The 17,719-nt window shown below is 52.7% G+C and overlaps 1 protein-coding gene across 4 annotated transcripts in view; it reads left to right on the plus strand.

Annotated features, from left to right (window-relative positions):
- Nucleotides 1-1,543: 1,543 nt before the first annotated feature.
- Nucleotides 1,544-17,719, plus strand: part of CPT1C (carnitine palmitoyltransferase 1C) — a 30,846-nt gene continuing 14,670 nt past the window's right edge. Inside the window, exons 1-9 of one of the 4 annotated variants that reach the window (XM_060174406.1) lie at nt 1,544-1,671; nt 2,179-2,331; nt 7,610-7,749; nt 10,296-10,467; nt 11,741-11,842; nt 11,932-12,069; nt 13,888-13,965; nt 14,160-14,267; nt 14,472-14,556. In XM_060174406.1, coding sequence (XP_060030389.1) covers nt 1,591-1,671; nt 2,179-2,331; nt 7,610-7,749; nt 10,296-10,467; nt 11,741-11,842; nt 11,932-12,069; nt 13,888-13,965; nt 14,160-14,267; nt 14,472-14,556 — 1,057 coding nt within the window. In that variant the 5' untranslated portion in view covers nt 1,544-1,590. Of the gene's footprint in view, nt 1,760-2,178; nt 2,332-7,609; nt 7,750-10,295; nt 10,468-11,740; nt 11,843-11,931; nt 12,070-13,887; nt 13,966-14,159; nt 14,268-14,471; nt 14,557-17,719 lie in introns of all 4 variants that reach the window. The other 3 variants (XM_060174379.1, XM_007531339.3, XM_060174398.1) reach the window with 3 other exon arrangements.

Below are 17,719 nucleotides of genomic sequence, written 5' to 3' on the forward strand. Positions count from 1 at the left end.
CTCCGACTCGGCTCCCTGGGCCTCAGTGGGGGTTGCAGGTGGCCAAAGGTCTCTCCCTCTTGTGTGTCTCCTTTCAGTTGTTCTTCCACTCACCATCTGGGGGTCTCCGGCCCTATTTGCTCTTGTCCCAGCTGCTGGCTGACCTCTGTCCAACTGCCTCGACACCCACGATTCACTGGGCGTTACCTTCCTGTCTGCACCCACGGGTTGGCGGGAGGGGTGGTGTCCTGCTGACCCCCACCCCCGGCCAGGCTTAGAGCCCGTGAAGCTCACCAGTCTCCACAGCCTGCGCCCCCTGGGTGGTGTGCATACTGCCGGGGCGAGTCACCCCCAGGACTGACACATGGCCCAAGGTCCTGACGCCACTTCAGGCTCTGGGGCAGTGGGGGGAGGTCTACATGAGCCCAGCGCCAGCCCTGGAAGCAGCAGTCCACATTGGGGGGCGGTGACCTTGTCACTGTATTAAGCTCCCCCACCAAGTAACATAGTATAAGCCCTCACCTCCCTGCTTGGGGGCCTGGACTGCAGGCGGTGACAACAGTGACCAGAAGAGTCCTGGAGGGTGTGCAGGGAGGGTGACAGCTGCCCACGTACCCGGGGCACAAGCGCCAGGCACCTTGCTGGAGGGGCTGGGGGGCCTCACCCAGGAGCCCAGCTCCACGCCCATAGCTGTACCCCTTTCCTGCTGTTGGAGGGCCACACACCCGGCGCCAGACTGAGCCCTACAGGAAGGAAGGAGCTGGGTGGTAGCGCGGGTTAAGCGCACGTGGCACCTGCGTAAGGATCCCAGTTCCGGTCCCGTGGCTCCCCATCTCACCTTCACCTGCAGGGTGAAGCAGGGTTGCAGGGGTCTCTCTGTCTCTCTCCCTCACCATCTCACCCTTTCAATTTCTGGCTGTCTCTATCCAATAAGTAAGTAAAGATAATAAAAAAAATGCAAAAAGAGGGAGTCGGGCACACATTGCACGAAGCCCAAGGACCCAAGGACCAGCGTAAGGATCCCGGTTGGAGCCCCCGGCTCCCCACCTGCAGGGGAGTCGCTTCACAGGCGGTGAAGCAGGTCTGCAGGTGTCTCTCCCCCTTCTCTGTCTTCCCCTCCTCTCTCTGTTTCTCAAGGTCCTGTCCAACAATGACGACATCAATAACAACAACAAGGGTAACAAGGGAATAAAAAAAATCTTTTTTTAAAAAAACAGGATGTGGTCTGGGAGGTTTCGCAGTGGTTAAGGCACTGGACTTTCAGGCATGAAGTCCCCGGCAGCACATGTACCAGAGTGATGTCTGGTTCTTTCTCCTGTCTTTCGCCTGAATAAATAAATCTTAAAAAAAAAAAAAAAGGACACGGCTCAAGTAGTCAGCGCGGTTCAGGCTCTGCCTCCCAGCCCCCAGCCCGGCTGTCCCGTCGCTGCAGACAAAGAGGCGGAATGGCCAGGATGGAGGCAGGGGTCCAGCGGAGGTTGGGGACGGGACCCGGACGTCGGGATGGGGGTGCGGGCGGGCGGGGCGGGGCGGAGATTGCAAGGGGCGGGGACAAAGCCGGGGCTCCAATACCCCGCCTGACACCCGCCAGACAGAAAGCGGGGTTCCCGGATGGTGGGGGGGTTGGGCGCGGGCAGGAGCCCCGGAGGCCCATCGGCTCAATCGTGGGGTTCTGGCCCCCGGGTTGCCCGGGTGCGAGTGGCGGGCGGGGGTGTCCGCGCTCTAGGCTGGGGGGTCCCCGGGGCAGGTGCATCGGGCTGGTCTCCGGGCTCCGAGCGCGGTGAGTATGCTGGGGGGCGGGGGGCCCGCTCGTGGGGCGCTGGGCGTGCGGCCTCCATCCTGCCCCCCCGCACCCCCCCGAGCAAACGCGTCTGTGCACCGCGCCCCCATCCCCCCTGCACCCCTGCACCCCCGCCTCCGGACGGGAAGCCGAAGTGGGGTGCACCCGGCCAACGTCCTGCAGGTGCTCCTTTCAGAGGGGCCTGGGGCGAATGCAAGCACCCCATCTTCAGCGCAGCCCGGGGGGCGGCCAGGCCAGCGTGCGCTCCCTCCACCTCCCCCCTTCTCTCCGGCCGTTCAGAGCCCCCCAACTGATGCACCACCCGGCCAGGACCCTTATATGCACCTCGGGGTGCTCAGGAATTGGGTGTCTGGGGTCTGGGAGGAGGGGCCCGGGGATGACCCCTGTCCACCCCCCAGGACTCCGGCGCCATGGCTGAGGCGCGCCAGGCCGCGGGGTTCCCGTCCTCGCTGAGCCCGGACGGGGCGGACGTGCTGCTCAGCGCCCCGGTGCTGCGGGACATCTGCCTCTCGGGGCTGCGCTCCTGGCAACGGCACCTCTCCAGGTTCTGGGTGAGCAGGACCCACCCCTGAGACCCTCACACCGCCCTACCTGGGCATGTCCTCGTCCAAGACACCTTAAAGACACTCATTTCAAGGTGGGGAAATTATGCAGACAGACTCGATGGCGGGAGGCTCCTGGGTCTCAGGTTCAATCCCCAGCACCACCATCAGCCCGCGCTGAGCAGGGCTCTGGTAATGACAATAAATATGAAGCCTTTCGTTTGTCTGTTAGTCCAGGTGTACCAACTGGGACCCCCTGCTCTGCCCCTGCACCCACGTCCTGGCCACCCACCCACCCGCCTCCCCTTTCTCTACACTCCTGAAGCCAAGCCCCTCCCTCCCACTCCAGGTCATAAACACAGTGCTTCCCTTTGGACCTGATCAACATCTTGGGGAGACAAAAGACTTTTTTTTTCTAATTTCCTTTTTGTTGCTTTTGTTTTTATTGTTGTAGTTATTGTTGATGTCATCGTTGTTGGATAGGACAGAGAGAAATGGAGAGAGGAGGGGCAGACAGAGAGGGGGAGAGACAGACAGACACCTGCAGACCTGCTTCACCACCTGTGAAGCGACTCCCCTGCAGGTGGGGGGCCGGGGGCTCGAACCAGGATCCTCCCGCCTGTCCTTGTGCTTTGCGCCACGTGCGCTTAACCTGCACTACCACCTACAAAAGCCTTTCTATCAGGAAAAGGGGGGGGCAGGTGGTGGTGCAACTGATTGATCGCTCACGTTACAATGTGTGAAGACCCAGGCTTGAGCCCCATTCCTCACCTGCAAAGGAAGAGCTTCACAAGTGGCGAATTAGGGCTGCAGTTGTCTCTCCCCCTATGTCCCCCTTCCCTCTTAATTTCTGACTGTCTCTATCCAATAATTAAAGATTAAAAAAAAAAAAAGCCAGGAGCTGGGCAGTAGCGCAGCCATTACACGCACATGGTGCACAGCGCAAGTGCCGGTGTAAGGATCCGGGTTCAAGCCCCTCAGCTTCTCACCTGCAGGAGAGTCGCTTTGCAAGCGGTGAAGCAGGTCTGCAGGTGTCTATCTCTCTTTCTGTCTTCCCCTTCTCTCTCGATTTCTCTGTCCTATCCAACAACAACAGCTATGACAACAATAACAACTACAAGTGCAACAGCAAAGGCAACAAAATGGAAAAAATGGCCTTCAGGAGTAGTGGATTCCTAATGCAGGCGCCGAGCCCCAGCGATAACCCTGGAAGCAAACAACAACAACAACAAAAAACCTTCCTCCTACAAAGATCTTGGGAGCACTTGTTGGATCTGGCATTGTTGGTGGCACCAGGGAAACAGACACAGCAAGGAGCAGGACAGGCAGATTCCTGCTGTCCCGGAGCTTGTGATCAGATCAGATGGAGGCAGAAGACAGGATAGTCAGTGCCTGCAGGGGACACATGGCCCCTGGAGGAGGCAGGCTGGGGGGCAGGGCACAAGAGGTCCTGAGGTCCATCCAGGCATCACAGGTACCAGACAGATGCTCTGCTTCTCTGGCCTTTCTCTCGCTAAGAAAATATTTTCTGGGAGTCCCGGCGGTAGTGCAGCGGGTTAAGCGCAGGTGGCACAAAGTGCATGGACTGGAGTAAGGATCCCGGTTCGAGCCCCCGGCTCCCCATCTGCAGGGGAGTCGCCTCACAGATGGTGAAGCAGGTCTGCAGGTGTCTGTCTTTCTCTCCCCCTTTTCTCTCCATTTCTCTCTGTCCTATCCAACAACGGTGACGTCAATAACAACAATAATAACTACAACAATAAAACAAGGGCAACAAAAGGAAATAAATAAACAAATTAAGAAAACATTTTCTTTAAAGATTTATTTACTTATTTTTATTGATTATTTAAAAATATATATTAAAATATTTATTAATGAGAAAGATAGAAGGAGAGAGAGAAAGAATCAGACATCACTCTGGTACATGTGCTGCCAGGGATTGAACTCAGGTCTTCATGCTTGAGAGTCCAGTGCTTTATCCACTGCACCACTTCCTGGACCACTATTTAAAAATATCTTATCAACAAGGGCAACAAAATGGAAAAAATAGCCTCTAGCAGCAGTGGATTCATGGTGCAGGCACTGAGGATCCCTGGAGGAAAAAAAAAAATCTTACGTATTTATTGGATAAAGGAGACTGAGAGAAACTGAGAGGAAGGGGGTGGGGGAGAGAAGGAGAGACACCTGCAGCTTCATCGCTCGGGAAGCTTTCCCCCTGCAGGTGCAGGGCAGGGGGCCTTGAACCCGGGTCCTTGAGCATTGTAACAGATATGCTCTGCTGGGTGTGCTACCCCCAGGTCTCTTATTTAGTTGTGAGGGAGAATCTGCATCATTCTGGCAGACCCAGTACTGGGGATAAGGCCTGGCACCTCATGTTTGAGAGTTCAGTGCTCTAGCCACCTGCCAGCTCCTGGGCGGCTAAACAAACAAACAAGTATTTGTTTTCCCAGAGCACTGCTCAGTTTTGGCTTATGGTGGTGTAGGGAATTGAACCTGGGACTTTGGAGTCTCAAGCCTGACAGTCTCTTTGCATAACCATTATGCTAGCCACCCCCATCTTTTTTTTTTTGTCTCCAGGGTTATTGCTGGGGCTCGGTGCCTGCACTACAAATCCACTGCTCCTGGAGGCTATTTTTTCCCCCTTTTGTTGCCCTTGTTGTTGTTGTTGTTATTATTGTTGTGTTATTGCTATCGTTGTTGGATAGGAGAAATGGAGAGAGGAGGGGAAGACAGGGAGGGGGAGAGAAAGACAGACACCTGCAGACCTGCTTCACCGCTTGTGAAGCGACTCCCCTGCAGGTGGGGAGCCGGGGGCTTGAACCGGGATCCTTAACGCTGGTCCTTGAGCTTAGCGTCGTGTGCACTTAACCTACTGCGCTACCGCCTGGCCCCCTGCCCCCATCTTTTTTTTTAATGTAGAGTATGGTGGATGGTGACCCCAATAAAGCAGGCAGGGAGGAGGGAGCGGGGAGCCATCACTCAGTGAGGAGAAGGCCGGGGTCCAGGATCAGCTCCTGAACCTGTACCAGCTGCAGGTGTCATTTTTGAAGAGACGCGTCTGCTGTCGGGGTCAGGTACCCAACCCTCCAAGCCCTCAGAGAGCCTCTTCACCCTTCGGCCCAGGCGCTGCCGCAGGACCTCTTGCCGGCTGGGCCGAGCTCAGCCTGCGTGGCAGCAGAAGACACGCGCCTCCTCAGCAGCACATGGGGCAGGGGGTGGCTCTCTCGGTAGGGTGGCCAGGACTCAGGATCCCTGGAGACCTGCAGGAGGGAAGCTTCATGAGCAGCGGAACCACAGCCTGGCATCTGTCTCTGTCTCCTTCTTAGTCTCTCGCCCTCAATTAATTTAATTCAATATTTATTCCATATTATTGTTCTTATTAAATCTTTATTTGTTGGATAGTGACAAACTGAGAGGGAAGGAGGTGATAGGGGAGAGAGACAGACACCTGCAGCCCTGCTTCACCACTTGTGAAGCTTTCTCCCTGTAGGTGGGGATCGGGGGCTGGAACCTGGGTCCTTGTGCGCTGTAACATGTGCGCTCAACCAGGTGCGCCACCACCTGGCCCCAATTCATTATTATTATTTCCCCCCAAAACGCTCAGCTCTGGCATATATATGGTGGTGCTGGCGATTGAACCTGGGACCTTTGGTGCCTCAGGCAGGCATGAAAATCTTTTTGCATAACCACTATGCTGTTTCCCAGCCTTAATGTATTTGTAAAATATTTTATTTATTATATTTTTAGAGAGAGAGAATCAGAGAGAGAGAGAGAGAGTGTGTGTGTGTGTGTGTGTGTGTGTGTGTGTGTGTGTGTGTGTGAGACACCAAGCACTGCTGAGTTCTGGCTTCTGGTGCTGCTGGGGATTGAACCTGGGACCTCAGAGCCTCAGGCATGAAAGTCTCTTTGCAGAACCATTACACAGTCTCTCCAGCCCTAATATATATATTTTGCCTTCTGGGTTATCTCTGGGGTTTGTTGCCTGCACTATGAATCCACTGCTCCTGGAGCTTATTTTTTCCCATTTTCTTGCCCCTGTTGTTATTATTGTTATTGTTGCCATTGCTGTTGTTGCTGTTGGATAGGACAGAGAGAAATAGAGAGGAAGATGGGGGAGGGGAAGAAAGAGAGACATTATTTATTTATTATTTATTGCTTCCAGAGTTATTGCCGGGGCTCGGTTCCTGCACCATGAATCCACTGCTCCTGGAGACCATTGTTTCCCCTTTTGTTGCCTTTTTTTTTTTTTTTTTTTTATCATTGTGGTTATTGTCGTTGTTGTTGTTGCTGTCCTTGGATGGGAGAGAGAAATGGAGAGAGGAAGGGAGACGGGGGGAGGGAAAGACAGACTCCTGCAGACCTGCTTCACTGCCTGTTAAGTGATTCCCTTGCAGGTGGGGAGCCAGGGCTCGAACCGGGATCCTTATGCCGGTCCTTGCGCTTTGCACCACGTGTGCTTAACCCGCTGCGCTATCGCCTGATTCCCTATTTATTTACTTCTTTTGAAAAATTTTTTAAATTACAATTTTTTATATTTATTTATTTTCCCTTTTGTTGCCCTTGTTGTTTTATTGTTGTAGTTATTATTGATGTCATTGTTGTTGGCTAGGACAGAGAGAAATGGAGAGAGGAGGGGAAGACAGAGAGGGGGAGAGAAAGACAGACACCTGCAGACCTGCTTCACCGCCTGTGAAGCGACTCCCCTGCAGGTGGGGAGTCGGGGGGCTCGAACCAGGATCCTTCTGCCGGTCCTTGTGCTTTGCACCATGTGCGCTTAACCCGCTGCGCTACCACCTGACTCCCTTTATTTATTTTTTCACCAGAGAACTGCTCAGCTCTGGTTTGTGGTGTGGGGGACTGAACCTGAGACTTTAGAGCCTCAGGCATGAGTCTCCTTGCATAATCATTGTGCTGTCTACCCTGCGCCCAGTGCTTTTTATCTTGACCACCAACATTATCTGTCACAGAGACTTGGTGTCTGCATCACTTCTGGTAGCTAAAGTTTTCTTTCTAATGGAGACAGAGAGAGTAAAAGAGACACCTGTGTCACTGCTCCACCGCTCCTGAAGCTTCCCCCCTGCTGGTGGGGACTGGGGGCTCGAACCCTGGTCTTTCTGCATGGTGGTGTGTGCACTTGATTGGTGTGCCGACAAGAATCACTTCATTCCAGACTTCATCTCTGTTCCCCACAGGGTCTTGAGCACCCAGCTCAGGACTCAGCCCACACTGGGGACTCTGAGCAGTGCTCAGAGAAGGACGGAGTGTTTGAAGGACCTTTTTCTCCTCACAGAATGACTTCCTCACCGGCGTGTTCCCCGCCAGTCCCCTCAGCTGGCTGTTCCTCTTCGGTGCCATCCAGCTTGCCTGGTTCCTCCAGCTGGATCCTTCCCTGGGCCTGATGGAGAAGATCAAAGAGTCACTGCCAGACTGGTGAGCCCCCAGTAAATGTCTCCATTGGTGTGCTATGCCTGCTGATACAAGGTCACCTTGGAGGTCTAGTCTGATCAGGGGCCGGGTGGTGACGCCCCTGGTTAAGTGTACGTATCACCACGCTCAAGGATACAGGTTTGAGGCCCCAGTCCCCACCTGCAGGGGGCAAGATTCACAAGTGGTGACGCAGGTCTGCAGGTGTCTCCTTTTCTCCTCCTTTTTCATCTCCCCCTTCTCTCTCTATTTCTCTCTGTCCTATTAAAACAAAAACAAAAGGCCACCGGGAGTGGTGGACTTGTAGTGCCGGCACTGAGCCCCAGCAATGACTCTGGTGGCAACAACAACAACAACAACAAATGAATAAAAAGAAAAAAGGTAAGAGCATTGTCACTACAGAGGCGGTGATATCTTGAGTCCCACCCTCTGTCTCTGTATTTTCCATCCTGCCACCTCCCTGCTTGGAGGCGTGTGAACAAGCTAGAAAGCGCCCAGAGGGAGTCGGGCGGGAGCAGCGGGTTAAGCGCACGTGGCACAAAGCACAAGGACCAGCGAGAGAATCCCAGTTCGAGCCCCGGCTCCCCACCTGCAGGGGAGTCACTTCCCAGGCGGTGAAGCAGGTCTGCAGGTGTCTGTCTTTCTCTCCCCCTCTCTGTCTTCCCCTCCCCTCTGCATTTCTCTCTGTCCTATCCAACAACGACGACATCAATAACCACAACAATAATAACAACAATAAAACAACAAGGGCAATGGGAATAAATAAATAAATTAAAATAATAAAAGAATAAAGTAAAAAAAAGAAAGCGTCCAGATAGGGGCCAGGTAGTGGCGCACCTGGTTAAACACACACATTATAGTGCACAAGGACCCAGGTTCAAACCCCTGGTCCACCCACCCGCATATACATGCGCTTAACCAGCGGTGCTAGCGCCCGACTACTCCCGACATTATTATTAATTTACTTGACAGAACAGAGAAATGGAGAGAGGAGGGGCAGACAGAGAGGGAGAGAGAAAGACAGACACCTGCAGACCTGCTTCAACGCCTGGGAAGCGACTCCCCTGCAGGTGGGGAGCCGGGGGCTTGAACCGAGATCCTTAAAGCCGGTCCTTGTGCTTTGCGCCACCTGCGCTTAACCCGCTGCGCTACCGCCCAGATCCCGTTTCTTATTTTTTAATCACATTTATTTATTGGATAGAGACAAGCAAAAATCAAGAGGGAAGGAGTGATAGAAAGGGAAAAAGGGGAGTCGGGCGGTCAGCTGCAGCCCTGCTTCACCACTTGCAAAGCGTTCCCCCTGCAGGTGGGGACCCGGGGCTCAGACCCTGGTCCCTGTGCACTGTAATATGTGCGTTCTACCAGATGCGTCAACACCTGCCCGCTCTATTTATATTTCTTTATCGCATAGAGACAAATTAAATGGGAAGAGGGAGATAGGGGGAGAGACACCTGCAGCCCTGCTTCGCCACTCATGAAGCTTTCATCCCTGCAGTGGGGATGGGGGCTTGTACCTGCGTCCCCATGGGGTAACACGTGGGCTCAAGTAGGTGCGCCCTGCGCCAGCCTCTAACCGCAGCAGAGGCAAGAGGAGAAATAGAAACCAGAGCACCACTTCGGTGTTTGTGGCGCCTGGGACCAGGAACCTCAGGCATAAGAATCTTTTTCAGGGAGTCGGGCGGTAGCGCAGCGGGTTACATACAGTTAGCACACAGCGCAAGGATCGGTGTAAGGATTCCGGTTCAAGCCCCCGGCTCCCCACCTGCAGGGGAGTCGCTTCCCAGGCGGTGAAGCAGGTCTGCAGGTGTCTGTCTTTCTCTCCCCCTCTCTGTCTTCCCCTCCTCTCTCCATTTCTCTCTGTCCTATCCAACAACGAACAACATCAATAACAACAACAATAATAACAACAATAAAACAAGGACAACAAAAGGGAATAAATAAATAAATAAATAAATAATTTTAAAAAGAGTCTTGTAGAGCCATGATGCTGGTTCGCGCCCCCCCCCCCCTGCCCCCCAGTCCCAGCCCAGGGATCTGAGTTCTGTGGTGGGGAGGAGGGGGACAGCATGGTGGAGGGTGACTGTGTGACACCTCTCCTGGGGAAATATACTCCTGTGACAGGGAACACAAGCAGTACGATCAGATGCCCCTGTAAAGTGGCAGTGACACTGAGAAAGAAAAAAGAGTGGTCTGGGAGGTGGCGCAGTGGAGAAAGCACTGGACTCTCAAGTATGAGGTCCCGAGTTCAATCCCCAGCAGCACATGGACCAGAGTGTTATCTGGTTCTTTCTCTCTCTCCTCCTATCTTTCTTATTAGTAAATAAATAAAATATTTAAAAAAGAAAAGAGAGAAAGAAAAAAGAAAGAAATTCAAGGTAAAGCAACGTTGAAGAATGGGGAGGCTGAGTATAGCTAACGGGTCGTGTAAGAGCTACCTCTGAAGTCAGAAGATCAGGGTCAGAGAAAGTTAAGAAGGACAGGCTGGGTGGGCCGGAGGGGAGGGGGTTCTGAGGCAGAGGGGCCTAGGCCCACCCAGCCTTTCTCTCCCCCAGTGGTGGGCAGCACCACCGGCTACGGGGGCTCCTGGCAGCTGCGCTGTTTGCTTCGTGTCTGTGGGGAGCCCTGGTCTTCACGCTCCACGTGGCCCTGAGGCTGCTCCTGTCTTACCACGGCTGGATCCTCGAGTCCCCCAGAGCCATGTCCTCAGCCACCAAGACCTGGCTGGTATGTGAGCGGCTTTGGGCTTCTCTGCCCCGTCTCTCTGAGCCCCTCCCTGGGTCTCTGTCCTTCCTCTCTGGGTCTCTGCCCCCCTGGGTATCTATCTCTCTCTGGTCTCTGTTCCCCTTCCTCTCTGGGTCTCTCTTCCTGGGACTCTGTCCCCCTCTCTCTCTGGGTCTCTGTCCCCTTCTCTCTCTGTGTTTCTGTCCCCCTTTCTCTGGGTCTCTGTCCCCCTCTCTCTCTGGGTCTCTGTCCCTCTCTCTCTCTGGGTCTCTGTCCCTCTCTCTCTGGGTCTCTGTCCCCCTCTCTCTCTGGGTCTCTGTCCCCCTCTCTCTGGGTCTCTGTCCCCTTCTCTCTCTGTGTTTCTGTCCCCCTTTCTCTGGGTCTCTGTCCCCCTCTCTCTCTGGGTCTCTGTCCCTCTCTCTCTCTGGGTCTCTGTCCCTCTCTCTCTGGGTCTCTGTCCCTCTCTCTCTCTGGTTCTCTGTCCCCCTCTCTCTCTGGGTCTCTGTCCCCCTCTCTCTCTGGGTCTCTGTCCCCCTCTCTCTCTCTGGGTCTCTGTCCCCCTCTCTCTCTCTGGGTCTCTGTCCCTCTCTCTCTCTGGGTCTCTGTCCCTCTCTCTCTCTGGGTCTCTGTCCCCCTCTCTCTCTCTGGGTCTCTGTCCCTCTCTCTCTCTGGGTCTCTGTCCCTCTCTCTCTCTGGGTCTCTGTCCCCCTCTCTCTCTCTGGGTCTCTGTCCCTCTCTCTCTCTGGGTCTCTGTCCCTCTCTCTCTCTGGGTCTCTGTCCCCCTCTCTCTCTCTGGGTCTCTGTCCCCCTCTCTCTCTCTGGGTCTCTGTCCCTCTCTCTCTCTGGGTCTCTGTCCCTCTCTCTCTCTGGGTCTCTGTCCCTCTCTCTCTCTGGGTCTCTGTCCCCCTCTCTCTCTGGGTCTCTGTCCCCCTCTCTCTCTGGGTCTCTGTCCCCCTCTCTCTCTGGGTCTCTGTCCCCCTCTCTCTCTGGGTCTCTGTCCCTCTCTCTCTCTGGGTCTCTGTCCCCCTCTCTCTGGGTCTCTGTCCCCCTCTCTCTCTGGGTCTCTGTCCCCCTCTCTCCCTGGGTCTCTGTCCCCCTCTCTCCCTGGGTCTCTGTCCCCCTCTCTCCCTGGGTCTCTGTCCCCCTCTCTCTCTGGTTCTCTGTCCCCCTCTCTCTCTGGGACTCTGTCCCCCTCTCTCTGGGTCTCTGTCCAATTTTCTCTGTGGGATGTCTGCCCCCCTCATGTGTTCAGCCCCCCGACTCCTGCCTCTTCCAGGCCCTGGTCCGCATCTTCTCGGGGCGCCACCCCGGGCTCTTCAGCTACCAGCGCTCCCTGCCTCGCCAGCCGGTGCCCTCGGTGCAGGACACGGTGCGCAAGGTGGGCCTCGCACCCCGGGCTGGGCGGAGGCGGCCGGAGGGCTGCGGGAGGGGGGCTTGACCTCCCAGCTCTTGCTGCCTCGCCGTCAGTACCTGGAGTCTGTGCGGCCGGTGCTCTGCGACGAGGACTTCCGCGGGCTGTGCGGCCTGGCGCAGGACTTCCTGAGGCTGCAGGCGGCGCTGCTGCAGTGGCACCTGCGGCTCAAGTCCTGGTGGGCGTCCAATTACGTGAGTGCCCCCAGCCTGCGGCCAAGCCGGCGCCCACGCCCCGCCCCCAGACACGCCCCCAGGGCCAGGCTCTGCGGTGATTGGAGCAGCGGGCAGGCGCCCGCATTCTAGCCCCGCCCATGCCAGTCATTCTGGCCCCGCCCCCGTCCCCAATGCCTTTTCCTATTTGTTGTTGTTGTTTTCATTTCTGGGTGGTGTGTGTGTGTGTGTGAGCGCAGCTAGAGCACTGCTTTGTCATTTGCGGTGGTGCCAGGGCTTGAACTCGGGCCCTCGGCATATAAGGAATGTGTTTTCCGGGGGCCGCGTGGTGGCGCACCCGGTTAAGCCCACATATCCCCTTGCCCAAGGATCCGGGTTCGAGCCCTGCCCATCCTTCACATGCAGGGGGGACGCCAGTGAGCGGGGAAGTGGGTCTGCAGGTGTCTTTCTCTCTCCCTCTCTGTGTACCCTTCTCTCTCAATTTTTCTCTGAGTTGTCAAAGAAAAACAGTGAAGAAAGAAGGGGAGGAGAGTGCCCCCCCTGGGAGCAGTGGATTTCTACTGCTGGTCTGGAGCCCCAGCGATAACCCCCGTGGAAAACAGAAACAGACAAGCTTGTGCGTCCCCACTCCTAGTTATTTGTTTATTTATGTGTGAGAGAGACTGAGAGGATCACTCTGGCATGTGTGACACCTGGGAGTGACCCCATGCTTGAGAGACCAACACTGTGCCCCCTCCTAGGGGCACTCCATCCCCTAATTCTCTTCTCTTTTCCACTCTATTCCTCTTCTTCCTCTTCCTCTTCCTTCTTCAGTTTATTTATTCATCAATGAGGAGGTGAGAGAGGGAGAGAGAACCAGAGCATCACTGTGGCACACACAATGCTGGGGATTGAACTTGTGACTTCCTGCTTGAGAGTCCAATGCTTTCTCTGCTGCACCACTTCCTGGGGCACTCCCTTCCCTAATTTTTTCAAACGTCCACCTCCCTTTTCCTCCTGAGATGGAGCCAAGAACCTCAGACATAGAAGTCCTCTGTTCTGCCAGCTGAACTATGCTAGTTTCTCTTTTCTTTTAATTTATATTTATTTCTTTTCCTTTTTGTTGCCCTTGTTTTTTTATATTCATTCATTTATTTATTCTCTTTTGTTGCCATTGTTGTTTTATTGTTGTTGTCATTGCATAAGACAGAGAGAAATGGAGAGAGGAGGGGAAGACAGAGAGGGGGAGAGAAAGACAGACACCTGCAGACCTGCTTCACCGCCTGTGAAGCGACTCCCCTGCAGGTGGGGAGCCGGGGGCTCGAACCGAGACTCTTACGCTGGTCCTTGCGCTTCGTGCCGCGTGCGCTTAACCTGCTGCACTACCGCCCGACTCCCACTATGCTAGTTTCATATATAGATATTATTGGATAGAGAGAGAGAGAGACTGAGAGTAGAGGGAGTTAGAGAGGGAGAGAAGTAGACACCTGGGGGCCAGGTGGTGGAGATAAGGGCTGGCTGGTGGTGCACTTGGTTGAGCGCACATGTTACAATGCACTGGGCTCCAGCCCTTGGTCCCCACCTGCAGGGGGAAGGCTTTGCAAGTGGCGAAGTAGGGCTGCAGGTGTCTATCTCTCTCTCTTTTTTAATTTCTTTATTGAGGGGTTAATGGTTTATCTTTTTTTTTTTTTTTACCCGGCCCCACTCTGGCCTTCACTCGTGATGGACTCCAACATCAAGCTCCAGACTTTCCTGTTTGACCCAGCAAGGTGTTGGGGGGGCCTCACCCCGCCACGGCCCCTCCCCCCAGCCTTTGGCCCCAGGCACCCCAGCTGAGTGTCTTTCTACCCCCACATTCAGGTCAGTGACTGGTGGGAGGAATTCGTGTACCTGCGTTCCCGGAACTCACTGATGGTGAACAGCAATTATTACATGATGGTGAGAAGGGGAGGTTGGCTGGTGAGGGGGTGGGGCTCTTAGCTCCTGGTGCTCTCTCGTTGGGGATGGGTAGCAGGTGGTGTCTGGGGGCAGCCATCTGAATCACTTACCCTCTAGGGGATCAGGACGCGTGCTGGACGGTCAGTGCTGGCCTCACCCCCATGTGTTTCTCTCTTTCCCCCACGGACACCCAGGACTTCCTGTATGTCACCCCCACACCCCTGCAAGCTGCCCGAGCGGGCAATGCCGTGCACGCCCTCCTTCTGTACCGCCACCGCCTGAACCGTCAGGAGATTCTGCCGGTAAGAGGGATGCAGTCAAGGCTAACGAAAATGGGGGGGAAGTGGCCTCCAGGAGCAGTGGATTTGTAGTGCAGGCACCCAGCGATAACCTTGGAGGTAAAACTAAGTAACTAACTAAAAGGAATGCAGTTTGCAGGGGATGGAGAGGTGTGTATGGGGGGGTGGCCCTGGAAGGCAGGTCCCCCCAGCCCATCGTCTCCTCAGACCCTGCTGATGGGAATGCGGCCCCTGTGCTCTGCGCAGTATGAGAAGATATTCAACACCACGCGCATCCCTGGGATCCAGAAAGGTGAGTCCGTGGCAGGGGAGATGACATAGTGGTGGCACAGATTGCCCGCGATTCTGAGGTCCTGTGTTCAACCCCCAGCACCGCCATAACCAGAGCTGAGCAGTTCTCTGGTAAAACAAACAACAAGAAACAACACTTCTCCGGTGAGAGACGGAAGGGTGTAGAGACTGAGGACATGCTCCTTATTCTCTAGAGCCATCCCACATGCATTCAAATCCGAGAGCCAAGGCTCCCTAGATGTGTGGGCAAGTTAGAAACCCCTCTAAGCTGGGAGTTGGGCAGTGGTACAGCGGGTTAAGCGCACGTGGCGCCAAGCGCAAGGACCGGAGCAAGGATCCCGGTTCGAGCCCCCGGCTCCCCACCTGCAAGGGAGTCGCTTCACAGGCGGTGAAGCAGGTCTGCAGGTGTCTGTCTTTCTCTCCCCCTCTCTGTCTTCCCCTCCTCTCTCCATTTCTCTCTGTCCTGTCCAAGGACAACATCAATAACAACAACAACAATAATAATACTACAACAATAAAACAAGGGCAACAAAAGGGAATAAATATATAAATAAATATATATATATATATTTTTTGGAATTATATTTATTTTTATTTGTGATTTAATGTTTACAAAATTACAAGATAACAGGGAAACTATTCCACACTGTTCCCACCAGCAGAGTTCTGTGTTCCCATTCTCCTTGATTTCCTCTTTGACCCAGAAGTTGTTAAGAAGTGTACTGTTGAGCTTCCACATTTTGGGACTGTTACTAATCTTTTGTTGATTGTTAAGTGTTAGTTTAATTCCACTGTGGTCTGAGAAGATGCTTGGGATGATTTCAGTGCTCTTGAATAGGCTGATGCTGTCTTTGTGGCCTAACATATGGTCTATCCTTGAGAATGATCCATGTGGACTTGAGTAAAATGTGTATTCCAGTTTCTTGGGATGAATGACTCTGAAAATGTCCAATAGTTCTAGTTTATCTATCTCTTCATTTAGCTCCCTTATGTCTTTACTGATTTTCTTCCTGGATGATCTGTCAAGTTGAGATAGTGGGGTGTTGAAGTCCCCCACTATGATTGTGTTACTGTTAATATATTGCTGTAGCTCTTTCAGTAGAAGTTTGATGTATTTAGATGGCTTCTCATTGGGTGCATAGATATTAATAATTGTTAAGTCCTCTTGATTGATCCTCTGAGCATTAAGTAGTGTCCATTCCTATCTTTTTTAATCTTATCTATTTTAAAGTCTATCATGTCAGATATGAGAATAGCTGTTCCTGCCCTTTTTTGTGGGCCATTGGCTTGAATGATAGTTTTCCATCCTTTCACTTTAAGTCTGTGTTTGTCTTGTTGCGTTAGGTGAGTTTCCTGTAGACAACATATTGTTGGGTTGTGTTTTCTGATCCATCTTCCTACTCTGTGTCTTTTAATAGGTGAATTCAGGCCATTGACATTTATTGATATCAAAGATTGAAGATATTTTAACGCCATTCTTGTAGAGTTTTAGAGTGTTTTGATATATGTCCTATTTGTGGTGGTCTGACTATTTATAGGAGACCTTTCAGAACTTCTTTCAGGGCAGGCTTGGTGATGGTTGCTTCCTTCAACTGTTGCTTGTCTGAGAAGGTTTTGATGCTTCCATCTAGTCTGAATGACAATCTAGCAGGATATAGTATTCTTGGCTGAAAGCCTTTCTCATTGAGCACTCGCTAGATATCTTGCCATTCTCTTCTGGCCTGTAGTGTTTGTATGGAGAAGTCTGCTGCTAATCTTATGGGTTTTCCTTTGTAGGTGACTCTTTGTTTTTCTCTTGCAGCCTTGAGGATCCTTTCTTTATCCTTATTCCTTTCCAATCTAAGTATGACATGTCTTGGTGTCTTTAGGTCTGGGTTAATTCTGTTTGGGACCCTCTGGGCTTCTTGAATCTTTATGTCTTTGGTGTTGTCTAGACTAGAGAAATTTTCAGCTATTATGGCCTGGAGAATGCTTTCTTCCTCCCCTTCTCTTTCTTCCTCTGGTAAGCCAATAATGCGTATATTGTTTCTTTTGAAGTCATCCCATAGGACTCTGTTGTTGTTTTCAGCATCTCTTAATCTCTTTTTGAGATCTCTTACTTCTTTTTTAGTTGTCTCTAATTCATCCTCAATCTTGCTAATTCTGTCTTCAGCCTCATTGATTCTATTCTCTCTGCCCTCTACTGCTTTCTGGAGTTCATCTATTTTGTTGCCCTGCTCTGATACTGTTTTAGCTTGTTCAGCTAGTTGCCTTCTTAGCTCAGCGATTTCAGCTTTCAGTTCTCTAATAACCATGAGATTATTAGAATTTTCTTCCATATTCTCATTTGTTTTTCCTGCATTTCTGATTACAATTTTTTCAAATTCTTTACTCACTCCTGTTATTATTTCCTTGGCTAATGTTTGGATGTTGAACTCGTTGTTTTGTGCTTCACCCTCTGGAGGACTTTTAGCTGGACTCTTGTCCTGGTTCAAGTCTCCAATATTTTTTCTTGTTGTTTTAACCATTTTATATAAGTTAACAGTTTTTTCAATCCCTGAGTTGGAGCTCAGTGGTGTAAAAGCCTTTTTTTTTCCCCCTGTAGGCTATGGGAGCCTGAGGGCTTTTAAACTATCAATAGGCTTCTTAGCTTAATCACTGACTCCTGACCAAGAGATAAAGCAGGGTGTGGCAGAGATAATCTAGTGGTTATGCAAAGAGACTTTCACAGCCCCTCAGCTATGCCACCAAGGTATAGGTCTTCTTCTGAGTTTCTCGGTTAGATCTCTATCCCCTGGTGTCCCTCCCTGTTGCTGCTCCAGATTCTGAGGGTAGTAGCAATGGAGACTCAGAGTTGCACTTGGTGAGTCTCTGGGGAGTCCTTTCCTCCCTTCAGCTGTCCCCTTGTTGGTGGAGCAGACTGGAGGTGGTGTCTCCACTGACAAACTGTCGAACTGTTAGCAGTCACTTAATCTCTCCTTAGGCCCCTCTCTCCTCTCTGTCACCAGCCACGCGTGTTTGTACTCACGGGTGATTTACTGGGTTTCTGTGGTCATTCTAGTCCTGTCTTGTTTCGGTCCGGGTGGTCTCCTTTGGTATTCCTAGTTGATCCGGGAGAGGAGAGGAGAGGAGAGAAAGCGATCTGCTGCTCGTAGCTCCGCCTCCGGAAGTCCATAAATAAATAT

The sequence above is a fragment of the Erinaceus europaeus genome, chromosome 2 (genome assembly GCF_950295315.1).
Source record: "Erinaceus europaeus chromosome 2, mEriEur2.1, whole genome shotgun sequence".
NCBI lineage: Eukaryota > Metazoa > Chordata > Mammalia > Eulipotyphla > Erinaceidae > Erinaceus > Erinaceus europaeus.